The sequence below is a fragment of the Perissodus microlepis genome, chromosome 19, assembly GCF_051167445.1.
Source record: "Perissodus microlepis isolate ML-2025 ecotype Zambia chromosome 19, ASM5116744v1, whole genome shotgun sequence".
Taxonomy (NCBI): domain Eukaryota; kingdom Metazoa; phylum Chordata; class Actinopteri; order Cichliformes; family Cichlidae; genus Perissodus; species Perissodus microlepis.
The window spans coordinates 25,403,151-25,431,073 of record NC_140479.1 but is presented as its reverse complement, the minus strand read 5'-3'; the positions used below and the strand labels follow the sequence as shown (position 1 = coordinate 25,431,073).

At 38.6% G+C, this 27,923-nt stretch overlaps 1 protein-coding gene across 2 annotated transcripts; it reads left to right on the top strand.

Annotated features, from left to right (window-relative positions):
• Nucleotides 1–490: 490 nt before the first annotated feature.
• Nucleotides 491–27,923, top strand: ppm1aa (protein phosphatase, Mg2+/Mn2+ dependent, 1Aa). Of its 2 annotated transcripts, none has more exons than XM_084913958.1 (6): nt 491–914; nt 1,811–2,664; nt 2,765–2,882; nt 5,438–5,549; nt 5,670–5,727; nt 22,973–27,923. In XM_084913958.1, exons 2-6 carry the CDS (start codon nt 1,828–1,830, stop codon nt 23,006–23,008), a joined length of 1,161 nt encoding a protein of 386 aa, XP_084770084.1. In that variant the 5' UTR covers nt 491–914; nt 1,811–1,827; the 3' UTR covers nt 23,009–27,923. The 2 variants fall into 2 exon arrangements, with proteins under 2 accessions (XP_084770084.1, XP_084770085.1); XM_084913959.1 differs by lacking the exon at nt 22,973–27,923 and adding an exon at nt 13,624–18,979 and having other exon boundaries at nt 495–914.

Below are 27,923 nucleotides of genomic sequence, written 5' to 3'. Positions count from 1 at the left end.
CTTTATAATTGTTTATAATTTGCTGTGGGAATGTGGTGGAAACCTGACAGTTGTAAATTATTATAATAAAATAAACAAATAAATAAATAAATAAAGCAAGCGATTCAAGTGCATAAACACACCTATAATTCGACCTATTGGTGGCGCTGGAGAACACGGCGGGGGAGGGGAGTAAAATAAAAAAAAAATTAAATTAATAAAAACAAAAATCAAGCAATGGTCAATATTAACTGTGCCACATTTCCCTTCTACAAACTGAAATTGCACAAGAAGCAGGAAATTGTGCAATAACGACATATTTTGACAGAAGCACTTATGCAGCCCGTTTGCAGGATTGCACTGAATTAATTGTCATTTTGTACGGGCTTGTTTATATCAGATTTGGAAGCCCGTGTTGTGGTATACATGCTTTGCGAGCACGTTTCTGTGTAGCAGCTGGAGCAGCCAGCCACAGATCTTTAGGAATGATGTCATGTTTTCGAATGCGCAACCTGCAACATCCGGGTCTTGTCTCCGTCGCTCCGTGCCGCTCAGGCTAACGTTAGCTAGCAAGTTGTCAGGCTGTCAAGTGGAGAGGCTGGGGCAGACGTTTCAGCTTCCCTTCCCCTGGCTTGGCCGCATAAACCTCCGGCCACCCCCCAAAAAGCCACGAGAAAATCCGTTTGAATATTCTCGCCAGCTGAGATAATGTAATGCATCACGGACGTACGCAAAGAGGGATCTCCGCACCTACACAATTTATATGCACCGAGTCTTGAGTGACGATTGCTCGCTGCTAACTGGCTAGCTACCTTAGCTAAACCGCCGTAAACCCCCTAGTTTCGTCGGTGTACCCTCTCTGGTGCGAACTGCGGCCAGTCGGTCATCGTCCCTGTTGTATCTTGCGCTGGTGTCGACTAGTATTTTGGTATTTGGTAAGTTATTAAATGTTTACTTTGTAGCCAGCAGCTGTTGAGGAACGTTGGGCAGCCGTAGTTCTTAGCTGTGTTAGCATGTAGCAATTAGCAAGGCCAAGGGCTTTGCCTGCCTCAATATTATATTAGCGCACCACGGCAGGGAGGGAGGCCTGTCAGTTAGCTGTGAGGGACAAGGGTCAAGGCCCGTAAGTAGGCTAGGCTGTTTGTTTATTTCAGTTGTAGTCGGTACTGGCTGCAGAGCAAAGTTTCTCACTAAACCCAGCAGCATTATTGAGCTTTAATAAACGTGACTATGGTGTAAACTAGTTCATTACAGCGTTAGAGTTGGTTTTGACCGATTTTATGTCTTGTGATGGTTATCGAGTCTGCTAGCTGGGGCTAGCGCTACAGGCGTGTAGCTGCAACTCTTTACTACCCCAGGTAGCTAGTATGGTGAAGTGGTCTGCATTGCGGAGGTCACAGTGGTTTAGTGGACTATCAAAATGAAAGTAAATAACTTAAAACGTTTCGTTACATTTATTGGTAAACTCTAGACAGCCACTGGCCTGAGGGCGTTTCAGTCTGATCCACACCAGCAGTGTTCCTAATGTGTGGCCAAAATGTGCACACAAGTCTACTATTTTTAGACTAGTAGGGGCTGAACTCAACTCCAAGATGTTAATCTTTTGCCACAAATGGATCTAAGACGTGCTGTTAGTTTATTGATAGAATTGGTGCCTCTTTCTGGTTATTTCTTAGAAAACTCTTTTTCAGAAAATTAGTCAGATTTGTACTCATTTTATGTTTTCACATTGTCATAATTAGACAACATGTATTGTTTTAGTTTCCAAATTGGGGCTTTGATTGGACTGCACTTTCTTATCAACAAATTTGTCATTTCTTTTGTGTTACAGGCTTTTAAAGGGACACAATGGGTGCATTTCTGGACAAACCAAAGATGGAAAAGTATAATTCCCATGGTGAAGGTAACAACCTGAGGTATGGGCTAAGCAGCATGCAGGGTTGGAGGGTTGAGATGGAGGATGCACACACAGCGGTAATTGGTCTGTCTCATGGTCTCGACCTGTGGTCATTCTTCGCTGTTTATGATGGGCATGCTGGCTCTCAGGTGGCCAAGTACTGCTGTGAGCACCTGCTGGAGCACATCACCAGCAACTCAGACTTCCAGAGTGCTCTTCAGGATGACCCCTGTGTGGACAGTGTGAAGAATGGTATCCGCACTGGGTTCTTGCAGATTGACGAACACATGCGAACCATCTCTGAGAAGAAGCACGGTGTGGACCGAAGTGGCTCCACTGCAGTGGGGGTGATGATTTCTCCAAGCCATATCTACTTCATCAACTGCGGCGACTCACGTGGGCTCCTCAGCCGGGGCGGCACTGTGCACTTCTTCACACAGGATCACAAACCTAGCAACCCACTGGAAAAGGAAAGGATCCAGAACGCCGGTGGCTCAGTCATGATCCAGCGAGTTAATGGGTCCCTAGCAGTGTCCCGTGCTCTGGGAGACTTCGACTACAAATGCGTGCATGGAAAAGGCCCGACAGAGCAGCTTGTTTCTCCAGAGCCTGAAGTTTATGCAATAGAGAGAAGCGAGGGGGAAGATGAATTCATTATATTAGCTTGTGATGGTATCTGGGATGTCATGGCCAATGAAGAATTGTGTGACTTTGTGAGGTCAAGGCTAGAGGTTACGGATGATCTTGAAAAAGTCAGCAATGAAATTGTTGACACCTGCTTGTACAAGGTATGCCATCAACAAACCCTCTTCTGACACTTTGTTGAACTGTTTGGTACAATGGTTGATTTACATAAATTCTTGTTTGTTATCTTTGATTTCTTTGCAGGGAAGCCGGGACAATATGAGTGTTGTGCTAGTCTGCTTTCCTGGGGCCCCAAAGGTATCTTCAGAAGCAGTGAAACGAGAAGCTGAGCTGGACAAATATCTGGAGGCCAGAGTAGAAGGTAGTAAAAGCACTTTTGGTTGACATTATAGAGGAAAACATCAAGTTTACAAATGCTCATATATCTTACTTGTATTTAGAGGCAATGAAAAATGCAAAATCAGAGAGCAAAAACGGGAAGTGTTTTGTTTGTAATGTCTGTAGATTGGGTCTTAAATATCTGATATATTTAAGGTAGATATTTGAATCATACTGGATAGTGAAGCATTGAAACATCAAATGAAGGACTTCAAATTCATTGATTACAGTGAGACTGCCATTGACATCTTAAGTTTATTTGTGCATCTTGCACATGTATCAATAAAACAATATCTTACTAGTGATGTCAAGTCTCTCAAATGCTGCCAGTGATCATCATTTCCTTTTTACCCCCTAATGTTCTGGAAGTATTCAACCTTTAGATTAAAAAAACAAAACCAAAAAAACCCCCAAAAAACTTTAAGTGTAAAACAGGGTGTGAAACTTCACAAAGGGTGTTTTTCCCAGGCAAGATTTAAATTAACAGCCTGGTTTTCAACTGAAGATATTTTGCATGTTAAGTAGATGCTTTAACCACTACACTATGGAGAAACAAATGCATTTTTAAAAAGTTGGAAGTGATGGAGGTTCATCTGATAATAGGTTAGTAAGTGATTTATGGTGTTCATAAAGATGATATCAAAAGGGCAACTATCAGTCCCTGTCTTTTTGCATCCACCACGGGGTGTTTGTGTGTGCAGATGGGGTCGAACAGAGTCACAGGTGGCAGTGGCCTTGGTTGGCAACAGAGAGACTGTTGCCTGATACTTAAAACATACCAGGGGAGGGATTCTAAAATACCTGTAGTGCAAAGCATCTGCAGGAAACGGTAATCCAGCCATATGGAAACCTTGGGACTTTTACTAACTTTGAAACAGATTGTTGACTGAGGGCTCTCATTGTGTTGCCTTGACTATAAACTCAGTAATAACCTTGAGCTTTTAAACAGGGGTTAAAAATGCACAGCCACAAATTAAATAGGAGCGTCTGATTTATAACAAAGACAATAAAAAAGATGAGTTTTACAGTGAAAACAAATGCAAAAGAATAGTCAGTTTATCCAGTTATTTTGTTGTCACTGTTGGTGAAATTGCAGTCGAGATTCAAATTTGGTCCCAGTCCACCAATGTAGTATCCCAGTGGCAAGTAAAGGTAAAAAACAGGCAAGTGCTGCCAGCTACACCATCACCATTGGTGTAGCACCTGTTGGCATGATCCCTGGGCTTATGTTGTTCTGTTTGAGCATCAGTTGATGCTTCATTGCTATTTTGTAGAATTTAAAAAAAAGAAAAGTAGCAATTGCTGGTTGAGGTTATACCTGTTGTTGCATCCCATTCATTGCGCAAGAACGGGTATAATAATAATAATAATAATAATAATAATAATAATAATAATAATAATAATAATAATAATAATAAAACCTGGATTTTAGGAAAATGCCTTGTACTTATTTCTTCTTCACTTTCCGGGCTACTGCCTAAAGGTTCTGTGAAAAGAAGCTGCTTTGGGTCATATAAGAAATCCCGGTAAAGTTTTGTACTCGCTAGCATAGTTACAACAGCTTTATACATTATTTACACAGGGCTTAGTTCTTCTCAACCTGACTAACCACTCAGCTTAAAAGGAACAAAAAAAGGATAGATGTCTTTATGTTTTTTGTTTCACCTCCTGTTTTATCTGTCTTTGTTGCCTCCCCTGCTTTCTCTGCGTTGTCTTGTGGCTTAGCAGCTGCAGGTAGAGAAATTTTAGGTGCACTTAAAGCAAAACAAACTCCAAAGTAAATATCGTCACTGCCCATGTTACCAAATATTAATGATAGCCTTTCAGTTTTAGATGGTAGAATGAACTTGTCTGGTTGCCAGTTGTTATATCTCAAATTAATATATCTAACATGACGTAACTTTGTATTTCTGAAGAGTTATTTACATAGCTGTTACATTTGCTCCTTAAACAAAATTGACTGTGAATTCCTATAAGATGCCTCATAGAAGTCCAGGGCCAGTAATAATAAAAGAATGTCATTAACAGCAGAAGGCAGATACAAACATATTTTTACGTGGAGCTTTTTTTTTTTTTTTTTTTTTTTTTAAATAGTAGCAGTATTTACATTTCCAACATACCATGACATTCAGTATATGATTGTATTTATAAAAGACACATAATTTATATTTTGTGCAAAGCTTAGGCTGAATGTAATAGATGAAAGTAGGCTTATTTAATTTTTTTTCTACGCTTACTATAAAAAATTAAGCATCAAAGTTAGCAATATTTTATTTAGTTGGGATGACCCTTTTGTGGCCTCTGTGTTACATCAGTGAAGAAGTATTACTATGACAAAGCTTTTATTTTACATATATTCACACTTAAACAACTGTGATTTGGTCTAAATTGGATAATATTAATCTTGTTAGTTTGTTATCCTCCTTGTACACATGGATATATAATATTTTAATTGCTCATATCAATTGTATATTTTTAGAAGTACTCTGGTGTTGTTTAAACAGAGCTGTAATCGAATCAAATTGTGTTTTCCAACAGAGATAATCAAAAAGCATGGGGATGAAGGTGTCCCGGATTTGGTCCACGTGATGCGGACGTTAGCATCTGAGAGCATCCCTAACCTTCCTCCTGGTGGGGAGCTGGCGAGCAAGTAAGTGATATTTGTGGTTAGAATGGAAACTATGCTATTGTCACACTGGGTGTCATATGTATATATTTTTTCATTTTGAATGAAAACTAGCATTGATTTTTTTTTTGCCTTCCCCCTCAGACGAAGTGTTATTGAAGCAGTGTACAACAAACTTATCCCGTATCGAAGTGATGACACAGTAAGTATTTTGCTTTAACTTCCTGCAGGTGTGCTTTCTTTGAAGTATGCATGCTTTTGTTTTCTTTAAGCACACTTGTACTAATCCCATGCATGCTATAAATATTCAGAAAGGTAAAACAATGATATTGCCAAGAGATATTTTTCAAAATGCAGTCAGGGGAGGAAAAAATATGGATTGACTCAAGCAGTTCAGACAATTGTCATCAATGTTTATCTTAACTAAAACAAACAAACCATGAGCTAATTTCACCAATTAATGCAACTGAACTAAAAAAGAAGTCACTAATAAGTGTGGCATAAAAATGGTCCTCTTCAAACTGATTCAAAATGAACATTTCTCATAAGTCCTTTTCATACAAACAGGACTCAGAAATTTTGCCCCTGTCCACTCAGATATTGTGCCTTTTATCAAATAGGCTCATTGAGTGAGCTACACGTATTAGTGCACATCATCTTATCCTTGACAGTAAAACTTGTCCTCTGGTTCCTTTATTTTATGTTTGTGTAAGGAAGGTTTTTTAATTACTTAATTTACTTTCACATGGTAATTTCTTCAAAAAAACCCTCAAACCTTTTGACTCACTTTTGCTAATTGATTAAATTGAGATTTGTTTTTCCAACCAGTTTACACAAAGATTTCTGTGTTCAGAGGGCACTAGGCTTCTTAGAAACTGTTACAGTCAACTTAAAGTGACATTCTACACTTTGTTCGTTCAGGCTTTTTTTTAAGGGAATAGATCACCTTTGGTGCTATTTGCACTTTAAGATCTTCACAACTTGTTATCGTTCAGTTGTATACAGATGTATTCAAAACTCAGGGAGGAAGATGTGGAGTTAACATTCCCCCCTGTACCCTGTACGAGTTTTCGCACCTCAATATATATCGATAAAGATGTGCTTTAACAACCATTAGAACAGGTTCCACGTCATTTTAGAAATAGGCCTGAAATATGACAGAAACCAGTCATTTCAGAGAAGAGAAACAAGGGATACCGCCAGTAAGGTTCCAAGGGGGACAAAGTTGATGAAGATAAAATCTGAGGTCTGTCCTGGCCTCCCAAAGACTGTCACTCCTTGTGTTAAGCAACTCTAATGTTGCTGTGTGTTGTTAGATTTGTTTGATAGATTGTAAAATTGTAATTATACCCGTTTTAATATCTTGTCTTTTTTCATGTATGCCTATACTGATCAATTGTTGAGATGCAGCTAAGCTACTGTAGCACTGCAAAATTTAATATGATTGGTCATAAAGAGTGCTGCCTAGAATGGATTGAGAGTGGACCAGGTTAACTGCCCCATCATTTTATAACACAATGATTATACATTTACATAATTACACTGCCAAATGGCATGCTGGGTAGGGTTAGCTGGCTGGTAGCAAAAATGGTCTGCTAGCACCTGAATAAACCTCTGTCACTACAGAACAGTGAGAAAATAGAGACATGATGAACCTATGGACTAAGTGACTCTTTGGAAACCTGTGCCAGGTTCATGCTGTGACACTGCCAAATCTGATGGGAAAAAATACAGTGATACTAAACTTCAGCAGTAACTGTAACACATTATTTCACACTTCTAAATATAATAAAGTCATATAGGCTTGCGTGGGAGGTAATTTATTATTTCTTAAAGGAAAATATGCACTGTCAGCCACTTCATTAGGTACACCTGTTAATGTAAATGTCTAATCAGTCGCATGGCTGCAACTAAGCATTTATGAAATTGCAGATCTACTGTCATCTTCCCACACAATCATCCTCAAAGTTTACAGAGAATGGTCAGAGAGAAAATATGCGCACCAGTTTCTCTGGGTGAAAATGCATTGTCAATGCCAGAAATCAGAGGAGAATGAACTGATAAAAAGGTAACAGCAACTCAAAAAACCCCCACTTAGGACAAAGGTGGCACCTCAAACCATGGCACAGGTTTTCAACAGCAGTATGACCGCATACTGCTGTTGAAAACCTAAAGACCACACCATGTGCCACTCAAGTCAGCTAAGAATGGGTAACTGAAGCTATAACTCACACAGGCTCACCAAAACTGGACAAAAACGTTGTCTGGTCTGATGAGTCTCCTGCAACAATGTTGCAATAATCAGATGGTAGGTGATAATTCAGCAATTTTAAAAAAAACACGAAAGCGCGGATCTCTCCTGCTTTGTATCAACGATTCAGGCTGCTGCTGGTGACATAATGGTTTGGGGATATTTATTTGGCACCTTTTGGGTGCCTTAAGATGAACCCGAGCATTGTTTAAACACCACAGCCAGTTGAGCATTTTTACTGACCATGTCCACCCCTTTAATGACGGTAGTGTAGCCAGCAAGATAACGTATCATGTGAAAAAGCTCAAATAATCTCAAACTAGTTTCTTGAAGATCACAATCAGTTAACTGCATGCAAACAGCCTCCCCGGTCAACAGATCTCAATATAACAGAGCACCTTTGGGATATGGTGGAACGGGAGATTCACATTATGAATGTATAGCTGGCAAATCTGGAGCAACTGTGTGATGCTGTCTTGTGAACATGGACCAAAATCTCTTAATGAATATTTCCAGCAGCTTGTTGAATTTATACTATGAAGAATTCTGAAGGCAACAGGGATACAACCTAATGAAGTGGCTGGTGAGGGCATATATAAGTTTTGTCCATATTTATTTGTGATACACCTAAAGTACTACACAAATGCAGTCTTTTTTTTGTTTTTTGTTTTTTAGGCATTGTTTTTTTTTTTTTTTTTTTTTTTTAAAGCTGCTTCTGATTTATTTTTTTCTTTTTATGCTTTCATGTATTGAATTTGTTTCTGATATTCTGTCACACTGACTTTTTTTTTTTTTTTTAAGATAAATTTCTTATCTAGAGAGATTTTTTTATTATAGCTCATGTAGCTTATGTGTTTTGTTTAAGTCATCCTTGTGGTCGTGATCCAAACTGCTAATATTCAGTGTTTTTTTTTAAAACATTATTTATTTTTTGTTCAACAGCCATCAGTTTGAAGCTCTCAAAAAAAATCCTGTCTCTTAATTTTTCATATACTGGCTTCAAATAATTAACTATGATTTGACTGAAAATTTTCACTGTTAGATGTCAACCTTTATGAAGACTAAGATCTGCAATTGAACATTCTAATATTATAAACTATAGCAAAATAAAATATAACATAAGTTTGAGGAGTTGAGTGTTCCATTAGGGCCTTTTAATCGAACCTGCTAGTAGTCATGTTAGAGAGTAAGGATGGTAAGGAAGTTTGTAATAATATCCCTGACAATATAGGAAAAAAAAATACAGAAGAGGGTTTTTATTGTTGCAGCAGGATCCAGGATCATGGTGCAACAATGGAGATGTATAAAAAATATCTCATAGGACGCACCCTATGTGGTGATTTTTATGAAAATTTTATGCAACGTCAAGGATTTGCATGACTACATAAATACACATCAAACTCAGATAAGTGTATTTTTATTATTTTATTAGTGTACACTGGAAATTGCGAGTCCAAAAATGTTATCTGTCGATGTTTCCAAAGTGCAACACATTTGAAATGTGGTTTTATAGGACTATGAATTAAAGTTTCATGTAGTTCCTAACATACATGAGAAATAATTGTTTGGGCAATGTTTACCTTTGTCCATTTAAAGTGGACTAGTTGATGAGTCAAATATTTTTCTCTTGTTTTAAATGACTAGCAGATGAGTTGCTATGGATATCGTTAGTAAAAGCAGTAACAAAACTGCTTAACACTTGCACAATAACTAAAGTAACTTAACCTTGAAACCCTTTAGGAGGCTGAATAATATTGCCACATCATTGACTTGAGTTGAATTGGTTGAGCTTTTTAGTCAGCTTCTTAAAGCCCTGCTTTTCCATTGAGAAACCCTAATCAGTGAATTCCATCCATCATTTTGCTCTTCCCGTCATATAGAGTGCAAATTAGAGGGTGCTCCAGTGATGCATGGTTGAGTCATTTGTTTACTTTTCAGTCACAAATTATGAGCTGTTAGCATCTCTTTCTCAAGTACCTTCATAGCCTGGTTGTATTCAACAGTGCTTCAAGTTATGAAACAAGTTTGGTGTTTCCAACTTTTAGTGGAAACTTTTTTCTTTTATGTTTTGCAGTGTACTTTGCAAAACATGGAAGGCACAAAAGAGGTGGATGAAGTATGTTCTTTTTTTTTTTTTTACAAAATTGTCATCGGAGGCTGATGTGGACTTTTAGCTGTCAGACATGCCTGGGCTTGTGTAGTTAAGGTGTGTGCTAGAGAACAAATTTATGGTGTCCCTATATAGAAATTGTGATTTGACACTTGTTTTTTTTTTCATCATGTCAACATTGATACCAGTGTTATCACAGATGGTATGGTACATCACAGCCCTGTTAGAAAGGTTTGTTAACTGCAGCCCTGTTATTCTGCTATAAGTAAGTATTGTGTAAAATCACAGTGTGTAACTATAGTCTGCAGTTTTGTTTGACTGTGACTGACCTTGGGGAGGCTATGGTAGCTATGTTCTGTTGTAATGCTAATGACTGTATCCGGATACGAAATTATCGCATTTAACTACTGCTGTTAGTTTCTTTGAATCCAAATCTGCACTTGTTTTATTTATTCATTTATTTTTTATTATTACTACATTGTGGTGCACAGCAGGGAGGATGATGGCAGACGAGCTATATGTCAGAGCTAGATCATGTGGGTAATTTTTGTAAACACTAACAGTAATAATAATAATGGCATTTTAAATAGCAGGGGAAATCTAATTTGAGACTTCTTATACTGTTTTTGGCATCCTCGAGGTTTCTCGTTTTCAGAAAAATTTCTGTATGGCTCTGCATCACATAATTACCCAATTTTGTGTGGTTTTGCTAAGATAAAACCATATCAGAAAGCCGCCATTAGTAATATTGACAAAAATATAACGGCATAACAGACTTATTTAATACAGTAGTCACAATATATTCTCAGTGCATCATATCCATAAAGAAATGTGTAAAATCTAATAATTAACCCTTAAGTTTAAACATTTAAAAATAAAAGTTTAAAGAAAAATCAAATCTCTACATGTTATAAACAAAAGTGTGTGTATTGTACATATTTTTTCCCCCCTGTAGGAACTTGGTCAGATTTCTCTTAAAGTGAAAGAAAAACAATTCGATTTTTTTCAAAGTTCAAGGTCCCTTTGACCTTGCAAAACCTAATGGATCGTTCTGAAGAGCTCATTATATTCAAATTAGTACTGTAATAGGATGACATCGTTACAAGTCAGTTTGTGAAACTTCTTCCTACTTATATAATTCACGATCAACTATTAGTCGTATTATTAAAAAGTGCGAGCGTTTAGGAACAAAACAAACTCATCTATGAAGTGGCAGACTGCTTCATAACTGCAATGCAGTACTCTAGTTTTTCGTAGTAGATTACTTAAAATATTGCAATATCAGACATGCGAATAGATAAATATTTTAATGGTACTGCTACTCTTATTGGTATTGTGACCAAGTACTTTACCTGTACTCTAATTTTAGTGAAAACATTTGAACCATACAATTGGGCAATCAAAACACAGGCACACTAGAGTACACTAGGCACTAGAGTAGGGGTGTCAAAACATATGGCCCATATGGTCTCTAATCTGACCCACTGAATAAGATTTTTTTGAAAAATGTGAAGGAGTGCATCAATTTTAAACTTAAGTGTATTTTCATAAGTTTTAAAGCCTTTTCTGTCAAAGTTAAGTAATAGATAAATAATTAAATGACAGAAAAGTTTTTGCTTTTCTCTACCTACTGTAGAAATATCTCCTGTCTATGCACTGAGCTAGCATACATTTTTCTGTAATTTTACACATTTGTTATGTAGCAAAACTGAAGCTTACTGTTGAAGGTGTGCTTCTTTTCCTCATATTAAGACTTCTCAGGGATTAAATGCGTTACATGTTGTTATACTGATAGAAAGAGGAGTTTCACTGGTCTGGCCCACTTTAGTTAAGGGATGTCAAACCCATTTTACATTACAAAACACTTTGATCCTCACAGTCAGTGTGCTGTGTTTCGTTCGTATCTTATGCACTTTCAGTAGATGTTTTAGCAGACTGCCCTTGTTTCTTATCTTAGATGCATAGAGCTTGCCACACTTGTTGCACTCTTTATTGGCTTCAACTGTGGTGCAGCGGCTTGTGTGTATTGCGCAATGCTGCAGCCCACGCCACTCACATACATACTGCAAGGGGGACAAAAGTATATTGTATGAATGCATAGTGGAAGAATGTTTTAATCGTATCACAAATAAGAAATAGAGCCAGTGGTATAAAATGTGGAAGGCTACACTATAGCCATCATCTGTGATAAATGGGAAAACCAGCAGAGTAGAAACTGTAACATTAGAGCTTATCATCTTTCATGATTGAGATTCGTGATTTGTTTAATGGCAGTGTTGCTCACTAAATTTGGCAGATGTTACTTCCATTAGCAAAGAAGACATTCATAAATGAAGCCCTAGCTTTGATTTTAGATTCGTTTTAAACTTTGATTAGGATTCTTAGAAGTTCCAGAATTTGCATCAGTATTGTGATGTTGTAAAGTGAATCTTCCTCAGTTGAAGTTTAACTTCAGGCATAACAACAACAGGACAACAAGCTGGCCTTATAAACCAAAATCGCATATGACACTTGTCAGCCATATCAGTAATGAATTTTCTGTGAAGATTTTATATTGTTATTTTATGTACTTGATACTTTCTACTAGGGGTGCAACGATACACAAAATTCACAGTTCGGTTCGATACTTTGGTGTCACGGTTCGATATTTTTTCGATACAAAAAAATGTTCATGCTTTTTTAATTTGTCATTTATTAAAATTATAAATATATATTTTAACTCAAACGTACGGTTTTTAAATTTAATGTTGCTGAAACAACAAAGTAATAAAAAAATAAATATCTGATCAAGAAATCACTCATCTTTGGAAAAGAGAGTTTATTACGGAGAAATGGCTCTTTCCAAAATAAAAGCTATACTATACGCTTCTTCTGGGCTATAGTCTCAGCAGCATATTAAACATATCAGGTCCCCATAAGGAGAATCATGTGCTAACAGCTGTCTAAATGACTCGGGTAAAGTTTGTAGCATGCGTGCTTGTTGTTTTTGTCTGCTTCCACTTGTCTTTGCACTAGGATGATGTCGGTGTAAATGTGCAGTCATATTCGTTGTGTTCCCACTAGTGCTGTCAGCGTTAATCTGAAATGACATTAACGCCACAACACGGCAAATCTCCGTTAACGAGCTACCGCGGATCGCCCCGTGCGTGGGGCTGGACGGCGCCAACAAGTTAACAAGCAAACTGTGCTAACGCAGTAGTTCCCACCCATGTAATTGAGCATTGCGTGACACATCCAACATACTGTTTTACTTTTGTCCATGACGCGCTTACCTTCAGGGTCATGCTTCACATGAAGACCAAAATAGTTCCAAAGGCCACAACTGAATGAGGGTGGGGGAGGTTCAATTTGCCATGTTGCAACAGCTTAGCTTCTGTCTTGCTAGCTTGCGCTGCGCTCAGTGGATCTGCGCTCGACAGTGCAGCCTAGGCGGAGTAGTCGAACGCAGATCAACTGAGCTCTCAACACAGACAGCATCGTCAGAAGAAAAGTTGATCAAATAAATAAAAAATGTTGTATTGTTCGATACATATGCGTACCGAACCGAAAGCACTGTATCGAACGGTTCAATATCGATACGAGTATTGTTGCACCCCTACTTTTTATATCTTTTATTTCACTGTAATTATATTGGCATCAATTTTTACATATCTCTATGCACTCTTGGTCTTATGGAGTTCTGATGGATGTAAAGCCAGAGTCTGAAGGGTTTTTCCTTCCTCTCCTCTCTTATCAAGGACTCTGCATCCACAGACGACATGTGGTAACACAACCTCCTACCACTAACACAGCATAGAGTTTACAAACCACCATCCTCTCAAGACCCACAGCAGCTCAGCTCAGCAGTCACTCTCCGTCACTCTGAGCTTTTGGTTTCTAAGAAGGGAATTTCATGGGAGGAGGAGGCGGAGGAGGAAGAGGAGATGCATGCACACAAACCTGGAACAGTGCAGCACCGGTCCACTCTGGAGTTCAGGATCCCCGCTGTCTTGTCTCCCCTTTATGTTCACCCACCTAAATATTCTCCTCTAAAGTAATCCATAACAAGTGAGTCCACAAAGTTTTCTTCCATTTTGTTAAATAATCGGCTTAAGTAGTAAGACCCCCCCCCCCTTTTTTTTCCTTTGTTTTTTTTGGTTTGTTTTTTTTTTGCTGTAATTAATTTGATTCACATTTCCTTGTGTGTATTTGTATATTTCTGTTTTTGTGAAGTGCAATTGTCCTGTACAAACAGCCTGTATTTAATGCAGCTTGATTTTAAGTTAAAAAATGAAAGAAATGGAAAAAGAGAACCTTTTATGCACTATCTGCCTTTTCCTGCTCTTCTGGAATTCTAACAAATGTCTATTCAGTGAATATTATCGCTTGTCCTCCAGGCACAATGTCTCTGCGCTTTTATTTCTCTCTTTTTTTTTTTTTTTTTGTTTTTGTTTTTTCCCCTCCTCCAATTAGTCTATGCTCCTTTTAAGAAACGGGTAAATTGTATAGTTGACAGCACAGTAAGCTCTATATCAAACCATTTGAGTCCTAATTATTTTCCCCTGTGCTTTTTTTTTTTTTTTTTTTTTTTTTTTTTAAATTGTATTTTACTTTTGTAAGTAGTTTTCTGTACATGCTCAAATAATAATGGCAAGGTGTTTCTCAATCAAGTATGAAGTGGAATTTTATTTTTCTTCATTTTTGAGAGGTATCTGATGGGTCCCATGTTAACGTGTTTGTCTGTAGATACTTGCAAGCGTGCTTGGGTGTTTGTGTGCACATGTGTTGGTAAAATGCAGATTTGGATGTGCAGCTCAGATTTCAATTTGGCATGGTGTTTTGGACAAACTAGGCTGGAGTTTAAGAGAAGTGCTCTCCCCTTACTTGTTTTCAGCCCCCTACCCCCCTTTTTTTCCCCAGCCAGTGTTTCATATCAGCTCAACACAGGCTTCATTATTTGTAATTCCAAACAACATTGGACAGCAGAGTTTACATCTTACCCTGTTTGATTTTAAAATGTATCTATCAGAACCTGAGATGAAACTAGTAATTCTGTTGAAATGTTTGGAGGTTATTCAGGTTTACACATCCCATCGTGTCATATTTAAATATCAATTTGTAAATGTAGATGAATACCAGTGACCACTGTGGGTGCCATATTTTTTTTCTTTTCTTTTTAAATTACACCTTCAGCTTTAGTCGGCCTATGGCAAGCCCCCCATTAGATGCAGTTTTTGTATGTGTTGCAAATATGTTTGAGCTTCTTCATTTTACATCTGATTAAGATCTGTTTGTTGTGAACAGTTTAAGCACTGAACAAAATTTTGCATTGGCAATTTGAAAATAGAAGAAACTGCTGGCTCTAAAACTTACGAGGCTTTCTTTTGGGCATTCAGAACAAGAACAAATCTGCTAACGAAGCTTTCTTGTTGTGCGGCGCCTTTTTTTATTCCCATTAGTTTCTTCTCCAGTTAAAAACTCTCACCACGACACTGCAAGGCATAGCACAATACAGTTTGCTGCTATTGTGTTAGATCTGTGGGTTAACACCGCCGCCCCACCCCCCTGTAAAGATAGTCGCTGACTAAATCTGTATTTAACACACATAGTTGATATACTTCTCGAAGAGAAATTGTTTTATTTCAAATTTATTTTCTGGCATTTTGTGTGTGTGTGTTGCCTTGTTGGAAACCTATGTATGTGTGTATATATTTTCAGCTTAAATTTTTAAGGAATAAATCATGTTGCTTGAGCTAGGTATTTTTTTTTCTTCTTATCTTGTTTGTCTTCAGGTGGTTGGTTAAATTTTTGTGTTTGACCAAGTTTTCCATTTAATCCATTTGGTGTTCCTGTGATTAATACTGAATGGTTCCAAATATATGAAATACAAAGTAATTATGTACTAAATTTATACTCCTTGATTTATCATAATGACAATCCTAACCATTTCAGTACATTTAGATTTGGCTAATTATTAAGAGGGGAAAAAAAGACTAACTTTGATAATAATCCTAAGCTACTTTCTAATATGCTTAATGTGGCAAATAATGCCAAAGAACCCCGAGGTTTTACAAAGCCCGCATCACAAGTAAAACTAGCTATAAATATTTACTTATTGGACTAACTGTAGTTTATTTTTCTTAGTTTTTTTGTTGGTTGCTTTTTAAAGGTGCTCTGTGGAGTTTTTGATCATTGGTTGAAAAGAAATCTATAAGCAGGTCCTCGCACTGCAAGTGCACACTTTAGAGGGACAAAATGTGCAAGAAATGTCCTTGAGGTGATGTGAAATGCACTTTTGCTGACTGCAGGGGGCAGTAATTTGTATATCAACAAGTGGTGTCATAGTAATGTGACATAATGGCCCTTTCACATAGAAATTTGCATTCGTTTATGCTAGTGGCCAAGTGAATGGCCCGAAATTTGTGTTTCGCTGATCGCTGCACACCCTGTAATTCTGCAGGGGTTTTTTTTTTTGTGTTTTTATCGTGTGGAACAGGCAAGTTTTCCTTCAATGCATTTTTCCTGTCGCGTAGGGAATTGCGCAAACAACAATATCCGAGTGCAGCTGTGACGCTGTCGCACATGTGAAGGGCCTTTTAGCGTGCCAAAGAACCATTAAAATACTCCAAAACCAGATGATGATTTTAGGGAATGAAGCCTAGGAAAATATGATTTTATGAAAAAGTTTGATAGGCCTTAAAGCAAAAATGAATTTGCTAAGATGTGTTGAATGTACGTTTACTGAGAGACTCCATAGTGTACCTTTAACCAGTAATCCTACAAAAGTATGACAAGATTTGCTGAAGTGGCAGCTAACTCTAGTAGGAAATCTGTGTGTTTGCATGAAGATGTGGTTTCACTGAATGTTCCTTCCCTTTATTAAAATCAAGTTGCAACAAAAGACAAACAGCAGAGTAAAAATGTTTCATTTCCATCTTTTTGGTTTTAAAATTAAGAGTTGTATTTCTGCTAGTATGATACCGTAATACTTGTAAACCTGCTGTGCTCAGTTGAAAATACTTCAATTTATTCAGTGGATTTGATTTTTTTTTTATTCTTATTTTTTTGTGTGGAGCAGTTCATATTTAATCTGTAAGCTATTTATTTTGCTCTGCATAGCTTGTCTTTTTTTTAAGTGCACTAAATGTCTCTTACCTAACAACTGTCAGCACCCAACTGCTTGTTGCAATCCTGGTAGGTATTTCTAACTTTGGTAATTTTCTCTTCAAGCCTAGAGATGAACAAACATTTTTCTTTGTATGTTGAGACAGTTGACAAAACTCATGCCCCTGTGTTTTCACATGAATAATTTAAAGCTAATGTCGTGGCCCTTAAATTTTGTTTGTTATCCACTTCCTACAGTAGAAATGCACCTTTCAATATTCAGAATAGCTGTAGCTGAAATGTTGTGAGATACTAAGAGTGGCCCGTCTATAATTTGTCCTCATGTGCATGTTTTAAATGATTGCAAATTTCCATTGCACCCCTGTTATTTCCCCCAAAACCTGAACAAAAATTATTCCAAGCATATATTGTTTTTTATTTTTCCATTACCTTAAATACCTCGTGATCTCAATAGTAAGTGTTTTTGTCTTTAGTTCAGCAGTTACTTTTAATTAGAGCCTTTCCTTATTGTTTTTTTCCCTAGAGCCCATTACTTTAACACTGGTCTGTTTGATTGGGATAAGGTTATACTCATGTACAGTATTTGCCTGAATTGTGCTGATGTTAACAAATAAGAGTAACGATTGAAGAAACTACTGGAAAAGACAACCTGTTTTAGTAAGTAGGAACACTATCGGCCTTGTCCTGTAAAGCTCCCCCTCAACCCCAGCTAATGCCCTCAAACACTCACCCGTGTAATTTCAGCTTCTCGTGCACTTGTGTGATGCTCACTTAGCTCAAATCTGTAATTGTATTGAGTTCAGGGTTTTAAACATGTGAGGTGTGTGAGAAAATAAGTGTGACTATACATGACGAGTCATATGCACTGATCCTCTATATAATCAGCTTTTGTTTTCTTCTTTTCAGAAAATTCTTATTGTATTAAAAAAAAAAAAAAAAAAAAAAAAAAAAAAAAAAAAGATTATAGAGCTATTTACAGAGTTACTTTGGTTGCCTGGAATGCATCCTGTATATTCTTGTACAGAGGATTACCTGGCAGAAGCTGAAGAGATTTTAAAAGCTTGCGCCCTCTTGTGCATATTTATGTACCTCAGTTGTGGCGTTTACTGCGTGACCCTTAGTGGTGGTGGTTTATTCGTCCCCTTACAGGACGTGCTGAGCCTCGCTTTGACCTTTTTTTTCTCTCTTTTCTTTTTTTTTTCTCAGCTCATAAATAAGCTCACCGATTTGCCTTACCCAAACTCACATTGCCCCCCTAAAGTACTTGTCCAACAAAACACTACGAGGAGGAGTAATGCTGCTAACATTACACTCTCAGAAAATGAAATCTGTCCATTTTAAGGTACTTAAGCTATCAGCAAAGTGACTTTGCCGGGTTGTCACCAGTTAGAACTTTTCAACCTTTGCAGGTTTGTTTGGTTTTTCTTCTCTCCATGTTACTGTATCAAATCTGTGTCATGAAAGCTTATTTAATTTCCACTGCAGATGATGTCATACTTTCAACAAATGCAAGTGTTTTAACATGGTAACCTCCTAAGCATTCAAAATGTGCATACATACATTAATGTCTGCTCTATTTATGATTACATTCAAGAATAGCTTTAGAGTGCTGTAGTTAAGTATTGTCGGTGTTGATTCAAATGCTTCTCAGAGGCCTCTGTGAGTGATTTTACAAAGTTCAATAACTGTATATTTTGTATTATGTTCTAGCTCCAAAGGAATGGCGGGAAAAAAAGAAATGTGTTTAAAAAAAAAGAAAAGAAAAAAAAGCTTTGCTCCCTGAACTAAATTGTACTATTTGTGTTGTCGATTGAACAAATTGCATTCCTTGCTTGTGAATAGATGCATTTTTCTCCCTGCTACTCAAATTTTCTCTCCCCCCCCCACCTATTTCCCTCCCTCCTTTCTTTCATTTTTTAGCCTTTGAAGTTTGAATAAAATTTCTAGTTTGCAGAATGTATTACTAAATAAATGGGTTGTCATCTTGTACCTCTCATTTAATCACTTTTATCTGTCGGGGCCTGTTGTCCGAATGACACGTTCTCTGCAGTTAGATTATGTAACGCCAAACATTTTATTAAAAGGTGTCTCAGCTGTGAAAGTGAAGGGTTACAGGAAAAATCGGGAACAACATGCTTAATAAAAGAAAATCAGATGAGTTCATTATTTTTTTTCTTTTTTCTGTGTGTCCATGAAACCCAGTGTTTTCCTCATCCAGATGTGAGATGCCTTCACAACAGCTGTATGTGTTGTTAATCTGGATTCTCTGAATATTGCCTGGTATTTATTTATTTATTTTAGGAAAATCTAATCCTTAGCTCTGTCAAAGTGTAATGACAGTGTACATTCAACTTAATGCCTCAGTTTGTGTATTGCTACATGCTTTGAGCTGTGATCTCCAAAGCACAAGGATGTCGCAGACTGGCAGTGTCAAAGTTGTTCCTTTCTCAACGCCTTTTCTGCCGGGGTGTGGTGAGAGCAGCATGTACTGTAAGGGGCTTGATCTCAGAGAATGGCCAGGCCAGTCCACGACAACTGGGATTAAGAACCGCGGGAGGGATTACTTTAAATGTCAACATAATGTCAGGAGCTGTGCTAGAAGGTCAAACGTTCAAATGGTGCTCAGTGGCAAGCAGTTAATAGATCAGGCACAATTTGGATTGTTGTGGCTCCTGTGATGAATTGACTAGCATGCTCAAACAAGCTAGAACATGTTTCCCAAATAATATCCATAGAAGGAAGAACTATTCATATTTTGTCTAAATGATTGTTATGAGAAAGACAGAATATGATTTCTAATTTCTAGACTTTTCCAGTGCCATAGATAAATTAGATCCTTTAGAAAGTACAGTACAATGCAAAACAATGTCCTAATCAGAGTGCCAACTAGCCAGAGGGGGGCAGTGTTAATAACCAAGACTGATTAGAGAGGCCAGCAGAAACACTTAGAACTGTGATGCACAGTTCTCTGAAATCTGATTGATTAAAAACAGTGTTTAGTCAGCGATTGTATTTTTAAAATGTTTTTAAGCAGAATTTAATGCTGGGAGGTTTAAATGTTTAACTAGAAACTAGGAGCAGATGTATAATCCAAATATCAGCAATAGACACTGCAGGTTATTGGTAGGGTTGCAGAAGCTTATTGTGGTGCTCCTTTTAAATTTGTAGAATGAAATCTGTCCTCCCGACATGAGGAAAAGCAGCTGATACCTCTGCAGCAAAAGTGGCAACGAGAGCTCTGATACGCGCTTGTTTTTAAGCATGTGCATTCCTCTCGGAGAGCCGTTTGAACTGCACAAAATGTGACTCATTAGATCTCGGGCCACCTGTGCACCCATAATGAATCACGCTGCCCTTGTATTCCTCCACATCAAAAAAAGCGGCCGCTGTGGCAGAGGCCATCATCAAATGGAGCTGGCTCGTCATCTGCCTGCCATTGTTGAGCGCATGTCATGCTCTGCTTCTCATGGCGGAAAAACCCATCAGAGCTTGACTAATGCAGCCATGCAGACGCAGCAGTAAGAGGTGGGGGTGGTAGGGCGCACTGCATACTGTGTGTGCATGGTCTCTGCACTGAGGTCACTGAGCTCCACATTTGTTAATTTGCTTCAGAGTGCACTAGAATCAGACTTTTTCTTCTTTTTTTCCAGGGCTGCTCAGTATAAAATTTTCAATGCAAAATTTTGTGTGATTTAAGCACAGAAAGGAAGGTGAGAAAATAGAGTATTGTTTTATCACAGTCTACAATATTTGGTATCTGTTCTCCAAACCCGCTGCCTCTCCCCCACCCGCCATGCTTTCCTTCTCCATTTCCTCTTTCTGTGAGTGCTCTTGTTGCCTGAGGTCAGTTTGTCACGGAGAACACAAGCTTTTCTCACTTGGACGCAGCGATTCAATGATTGGTGTGTACAAACAATCATATCAGGCAGGGATGACATGCACCCACCTCTCTCACACCCTCCTCTCCTACAGACATGGAATATGTCCTTCCTGCTCTCTGTGCTACTGTCTGTCTCTTACTCACACTCTGTGGGAGTGACTGTCCCCTGCATGAGATGGGTTACACAAGCCTCTGCCTTGGGAATCCCAGTCCTGCTCATTATCCTGCGCCCCTGAGACACAGCTCATTGTAAATTAGGACATCAAATCGGGCTCGTTAAAGAGCCACAGATACACTCATTAGCATTGGCACCTTTCCTCTTTAGTGCCTGTATCAGCATTCGCTCCCACCACCTTATTTCCTGTTATTCCTTCGCGCTGACTGGAAGGTTTAGGATTAATGTCAGTTCTAGCCAACGGGTTAGCACAGTTGTGGTTCAGATATGGGACTGATTGATCGATGGTGGCGGGAAGCTGTGGAATTTGTTGACAGCTGCCAACTATCCCCACCACTTCTATTCATATTTCATTGTGTGGAAGGGGAGGGAGAAAAAAAAACCTGTCTCAGAATAACTCGTCTGGCAAGTGGCTGACTAGTTGTTTCACAGCTACAAGGGATTAGCAAAATGACTGAGACATCTCATACCTTGCAAATGATGCCTAGTTGGTTGATTTGTCAACATTTTTGCTGATTTTGAGCAAAAAAATGACCATGACTTGGATGCGTATTTGCTTTATGTATAGGTGAAAGTGACTCTTCTCTTTGGCGTCATGCTCTTTATCAGTTTGTGCACTTACATAAGGATACACATGCCCAGCCTCCAACATGCAGTTGGCAGCAGCCGCACGGCAACAAAGGCAGTGAAGAGGAAGGCCGCTTGTGTTTAACAATTTTGCTAAACTTGAAGGATGCAGACAGTGTGTTTTGATAAGTAAAACACATTTTATTTATTTAGATTTTAAAAAAGCAGCAGGAGAAGGAGCAGAAGGAGAGCTCCACAGTCTTGTAGACTACATGCCATGCTGACTTTACAGCATTACCATACCTGCATCTAATCAAAGTTACACTGATGTAATGCAATTTACTTTTTTTAATCTAATGTTTTAAATTGGGAATTTGTAAAAATGTCCTCCACAGGCAGCATTTTCAATGCCAACAATCAAAAACAGGAAACTTGGGGACCTCTTCTGATTTTAGAAGGAAAATATTGCATTTCAAGAGCCCACATGGGCTCGTGTCCAAGGAGATAGACACCTGCCTTGGCATGGTTGGTTGGCTGCAGGACTGGAAGACTCCAACAGCTTGGAAAAATGTGTTTGATTGGCAGGCAAGTGCAGTGCAACAATTGATGGCATTTGACCGTGAGCATGAGGGAACAATGAAATGAAATGAGTGGAGACTTGGGACAGGCCCTAATGAGCCATCTTCGCCTTAGTGGTGTTGCAATCATGGATGTCCTGGTTTCTTTGCTGATGTCTGTTCCTCTTTAGATGTGATGATTTATTCAAAATGAGTGTATCAGGTAGTGGGCTTGTCTCACAGAAGCAAACCATGCATCTTCAAATGGACCAACATGGAATGGAAACTTTCAGATATCGGGAGCAAAATTATAGACCTGACAGGAGCAAATATAATAGCTTGTCCTAAACTTCCATCACTGTCTTGTGTCAATCCATACCAGCCACACTCCATGTGTGTAAGACCCAACTGCTCTTTACTGTGAAAATATGTCAGCATGATTCATATCAAACATTTGTTCTTTTTGTACCTGACTGGAGATTTTCTCATATCCAGCATGCTCTCCTATCTGTCATTGAGCTGCAGTAAGATACAAATCTGAGCATGCGGTTCTTGTCATCATGCTGTCTCAGTGGGTCCTCAATGATTAATTGCTTAAAAGAAGAAGAAGAAAGAAAGCGATAATGTCACAAGGATTTAGTCTCTTTTTCATACATTTTTCCCCATCTCCTCTGCATGCTGTCTGACCTCTGGTAGCATGCAGCCAGTGGGTGATTGAGTCATCCCTCTTGCATGTCGTCACTTCACTTCATCCGTGTCTATAAACTTCACCTCATCTTCATCCTGCTCTTCTCCTCCCCCAGGACCCAGTCATCCTCCTCTTCCGTGGTTTCAGCTAAAATGAGGGCTAATCAGAACATGTCAAGCAAGCATTAATTGCCACGCATTTGTCGATCACTGTAATTATCCACCCTCACTAAATCATTTATTTAATGTGGTTTACATCTCCAAAACACAAGTAGTCATTTATCGTTTCACTCCCAGCGTGTTCAGCGTCCAGTCTTTTCAAACTGTTATGCAAGTATAATTTTAAATACAGTATAAGACAAAGATGGAAATTCATAAGTTATTATGGAGGGATTTTAACTTAAAATAGTTGGTCTGTAGACATATTAACAACATAGCTGGAAAAAAAATCCACACAAAACCGATTTAGTAACGTGTTAAAGGTGTGTGTGATGACTGTTTTACTCTTGTAGTCTGCAAATCATGAAAAAAAGCTGTCACTCAAACTCTATTGAGTTCTCTGTTATCACACTACAAGAACATTTTCTACAAAACAGACATTGCAGGTATGCAAGGACACTTCAGAGGCCTAAGGCTCTGATAAAGGCAGTTGAGCTGTATGAACCTGTGAAATTCAGTTCACGGGTTTTAATGAAATTATAAAAGACAGCATCATCAGGGCCAGCCAGACTAAGGGAAACACCTGAAGTGGTTTAGTTTTGTCTTCTTTTCTAGAAAACATCTCATAACAAGTTTTAAGACAAAACTGAGTAATATGAATAAGGCTATAAAGGTATATATAAATATATGTCCTGCCAGTTTATAGAGGTGCAGAGGTGGTGATTGATTTATTGGAACCATTTTTTCCAGGGTGAAATGACTGTACAGCATACTTCTTTAATGACTTTAACAAAATAAGAATTGCGTGCACAAGTCTGAAATTATTTTGGACTTTCTCTAATTCACACACAGTCAAATTATAAACATAGAGGCTCAAATATATACATACACTCATCTTTAATAACTGGTGCTGAAAATTCTATGATGCCTTTCTTTAGTATTCAGAATTGACTAGAACTGGTTCTTTCTCTTTGCCAACATAAAATGATTTGTTTGACAGCACTCATCGGACTGATCATAATTCAGAGCAGTGAGAAAGTCCAAGCAACTCTGTGAAGATCTAAAATAGAGAATTTACATATGTTGGGAAGGTCTCTTGGAGCTATTTCTTTTTTTTTTTTTTTAATTATGTATTTATTTTATTTTCGGTTGCTACAAACGGGACAGACGTGACTGGGGGATAGGGCAGGGAGAAAGAATGAAAGAAAGAGAGGGAGAGAAAGAAAACCAAAGGGGAGAAGAGACGGTGAGAAGGGGGGGAAGAAAGGAAAAAACAAACAAACAAACAAACAAAACGCCTGGATCACCTGTATGGAGAAAAAAAACAGAAGAGAAAGCAAACAACAAAGAGCAACATAATAAAAACAGCACCATCACAATAAACTAGCTAGCAGTAGATAACAGTAGATACTAAATAATAAACGATATTGTGCAGCACGCAAGATAGACAGCGCACAATGTGCTTTGAGGCAGCAGCCAAGAAAGGTGTAGTCCACGTCTGTGAACACCTGTGTGTACACCTGTGTGGATCAGCATGCTTGTATTCCAAAGGTTTCTCCATGTAACGATCTGCTAGGGAGTGTGGGGAGCCATAGCCCCGTCCACCAGGGTATGAAGCAGGTATGGAGGAGATCCAGGCCCCAGATATCCAGAGGCCCCAGAGTACAAGGACCCGAGGAGGACCACCAAAGGGGGGGAAACCGTGCCACCCTCCTGGGAAGAGCTGAGTAGAGCCCCAAACGAGAGGTCACCCCGCAGCTACGGAGCAGAGGCCAGAGGGGGTTGCAGTGGCGTGCCCGCGGGCTCCGCCGGCAGCCAGCTGTACCAGAAAGGACCGAGCTTCAGGCCCAGAGGCCTGAGGGCATCCCACCCCCCGGAAGGAGCCCAGCCGGGCCACAGGCGCCAGGCCCCGCCAATCGGCCACCAGGAGCTATTTCTAAACAACTGGCGATTCCAGGATCATCAATTAAATAGTTTTATATAAGTACAAGTTATTCACATATGTCACTGACACAAACCAGCCAAGGTTTGGAGGAAAATTCAATCAATCACCCTCAGATGAGAAAAAATTGGTTAGGACCTTCAGGAACAACCAAGGAACCAACAAAGCTCAAGCCTGTCATGAATTGAAATATGCGGAAACACCAGCATCACTGTCTACATTGAACCGAGTTTTACATCACCTGTACTGAGAGGGTGCTGACCAAGAAAGAAGCTCCTGCTCCAAAACCTTCAAGCTAAACTGTAATTTGTAGCTGCCCACATGAACAAGCCAAACGCCTTCTGGAGGAAATTTTTGTGATCAGATAAGATGGAAATTGAGCTATTTGTATAAATCACGAGGTAAATGTTTATAGGAGTAAAGGTGAGGCTTTCAACCATAAAAACTCTGTACCAGCTATCAAGCATATAAGTGATAGCATCATGCTCTGGGGCTGTTTTGATGCCAGTGGTGCTGGTACATTGTACAGAGTTGATGGAATAATGAAGCAAGCAGTACTACCTTCAAATTTTTCGACTTCAACTCAACAGGTAGACAATTGGGTGTTCCAACAGGTCAGTGATCCCAGAAATATATCAAGACTGGTTTTGTAATGGATAAAGCAGCCTAGCATTAGCATTAGCAGCCTAGTTTCTGGAATGGCCTTTCCAAATTCCAGGTTCACCCAATTGAAAATTTCTGTACTATGCTTAAATCCAGCTCCGTCTCAGGGAACTAACGAATTTAAATAAACTCTGCTATTTCTGCCAAGAGGAGTGGTCAAATATCCTGCCCGGATTATGCCAGAAGCTTGTTGATGGCTACAAAAACCATCTGATCAAGGTGCAGCTTGCTAAGGAATATTTAACCAAATATTACTGCAAATGTGCTTATATATTTGAACCTATATGTGAAATTTTGACCGCAGGTGTATTAGAGAGATACACCTGGGGTCAAACTTGTACACCCAATTCTTGTTTTTTAAAGTCACTAAAGATATATGCTGTACAATTATTCCACCTGGAAAAACAACAGCTCAAGGAAACCATTAAAGCACAAAATTACCATAACATTCATCCCCCTGATGAGTCTGGGTAAACTTCTGACCACAACTGTATCTGGCTCCTGAAGTATTGCCCCTACTTGCAGCTACTAAACTGTAAAACTCCTCTTAGTTTGCTACTAAATGGTTTATTTTTGGTGCTTTTGCCTTTGCATACAAGTTTTGTTTCTGATTAGCTTAGTCAGGATTTTTTCTCCCTTTACATCATGGACTAGAAGTAGTAAATCCCATTTTTAAAGGAACCAGGCCAGTAAATGGAGTCACAGCAGTAATATTCACTGTAAGTCTACAAAGCAGCAGGGTCAACTCTTGCAGCTTTTCCACTGGGCCAGTGTTGAAAAGTCACTGTTTCTATGCCAACAGTGTATTCAGCGAAGGTGATTTTGAAATTGCCTTCATGTTGAATGTTAACAGGCGTTTATAGGGGCTTTATGTTTTAAAGCCCTAAATACATGTTGCTGATAGAGAGGAATCACATGAGCTGTACAACCCCTGGCAAAAATGATGCAATCAACACACTTAGAAGATGCTCACTTGACTGTTTTTACTAGTAACGACTAAACAAATCACCAAACTTTTCCTTTTTGATCAATAACTGAACATTCTTGATGCATGAAATTTACTCTGAATAAATATAGTTATTTTAGTTAATGACACATTTTTCCCCAAATCCAGTAAACGAAAAACAGTCGGAACATCTTTTAATTTTTTCTCTCTAAAACAAATATAGACGAATCTAAATCTGCAAAATAGTCTGCAGTTAAAAGAGAGTGTTTGCAGACCACAGTGAGTTGTTGCGCTTGATGTAATGAAAGGAAGCATGGCTCTAACAAGAGAGCTGTCAGTTGAATCAATGGAAATGATTATACAAGTCTTTCAAGAAGGAAATCCAGCATGTTGGTTTTGCCATTCAGCTTTGTCTAAAATGGTGAGAAATAGTGAGCAAGTAGATTAATTTGATGTTGGGGTGAAAAAAAATTGAATCCCGGAAATTGAACTTTGTTGCAACCATTCAGGGTTTTATGGTGGGTGGGCAAATTCACTATTCTTCAATTTCCACCTTAAATTTTTACTGAAGTTGAGATCTGGACTGTTTGCTGGCCGTGTTATTGAGCCATTATGCCTTTCCTGATGAAAAGCTTTAAGGCTCTTTGCTCAGGGAAATGAGAAAAATGTCCAAAATGTAATTGTCCATCTGTGCATTTACTGTAGAGGTAAAGCTAACATCACCCCGTAGCATAAACGAGTAGAGGAGAATCTGTTTGTTTGCGCTTACATCTTTTATATGTGTGAAATTTCCAGATATATATTTTATAGCCTTTCAATTTAGTTTCTGCTTGGTCCAAATGTTAAACACGGCTGACTGGGAGTAGTCAACATATTTTGCAATACTCTGTGCTCCTGTTGGGGGCATGCTTCCTTTAAAGCAATCAGGTGCAACAGCTCAGCGAGGTCCGCCATCGCAGACTATTTTGCATATTTTGATTTGTGGAGGTTTGTTTTAATAAAGCATATTTCCTCTACCTAAACTTGCTAGGGTTTGTGCTTCTCATTTTTTCTTGGTCCATCATTAAACTTCACCTCAACCAACAGTGGTGCTGAGCTAAGTTGCTGATTTAAAGGCTGAATCTTTCCCGAGTGACGGACCCAAGCACTTCTGTTCCTGCTTGTACGACCACAGATCATTTAACCAACACAGCCTATGGATCAGCACTTAAATCCAAAACTTAAAGCTGTACTGTACTGTATTGAACTATGTTGTATCTTCTGGTCAAAATCAAGGCCTGAAGATCTGATAGGAACAAATCACAGTCACATAATGTTCTGTCTGAATCTGTGTCCATAATTAAAACCTTGAACTGTC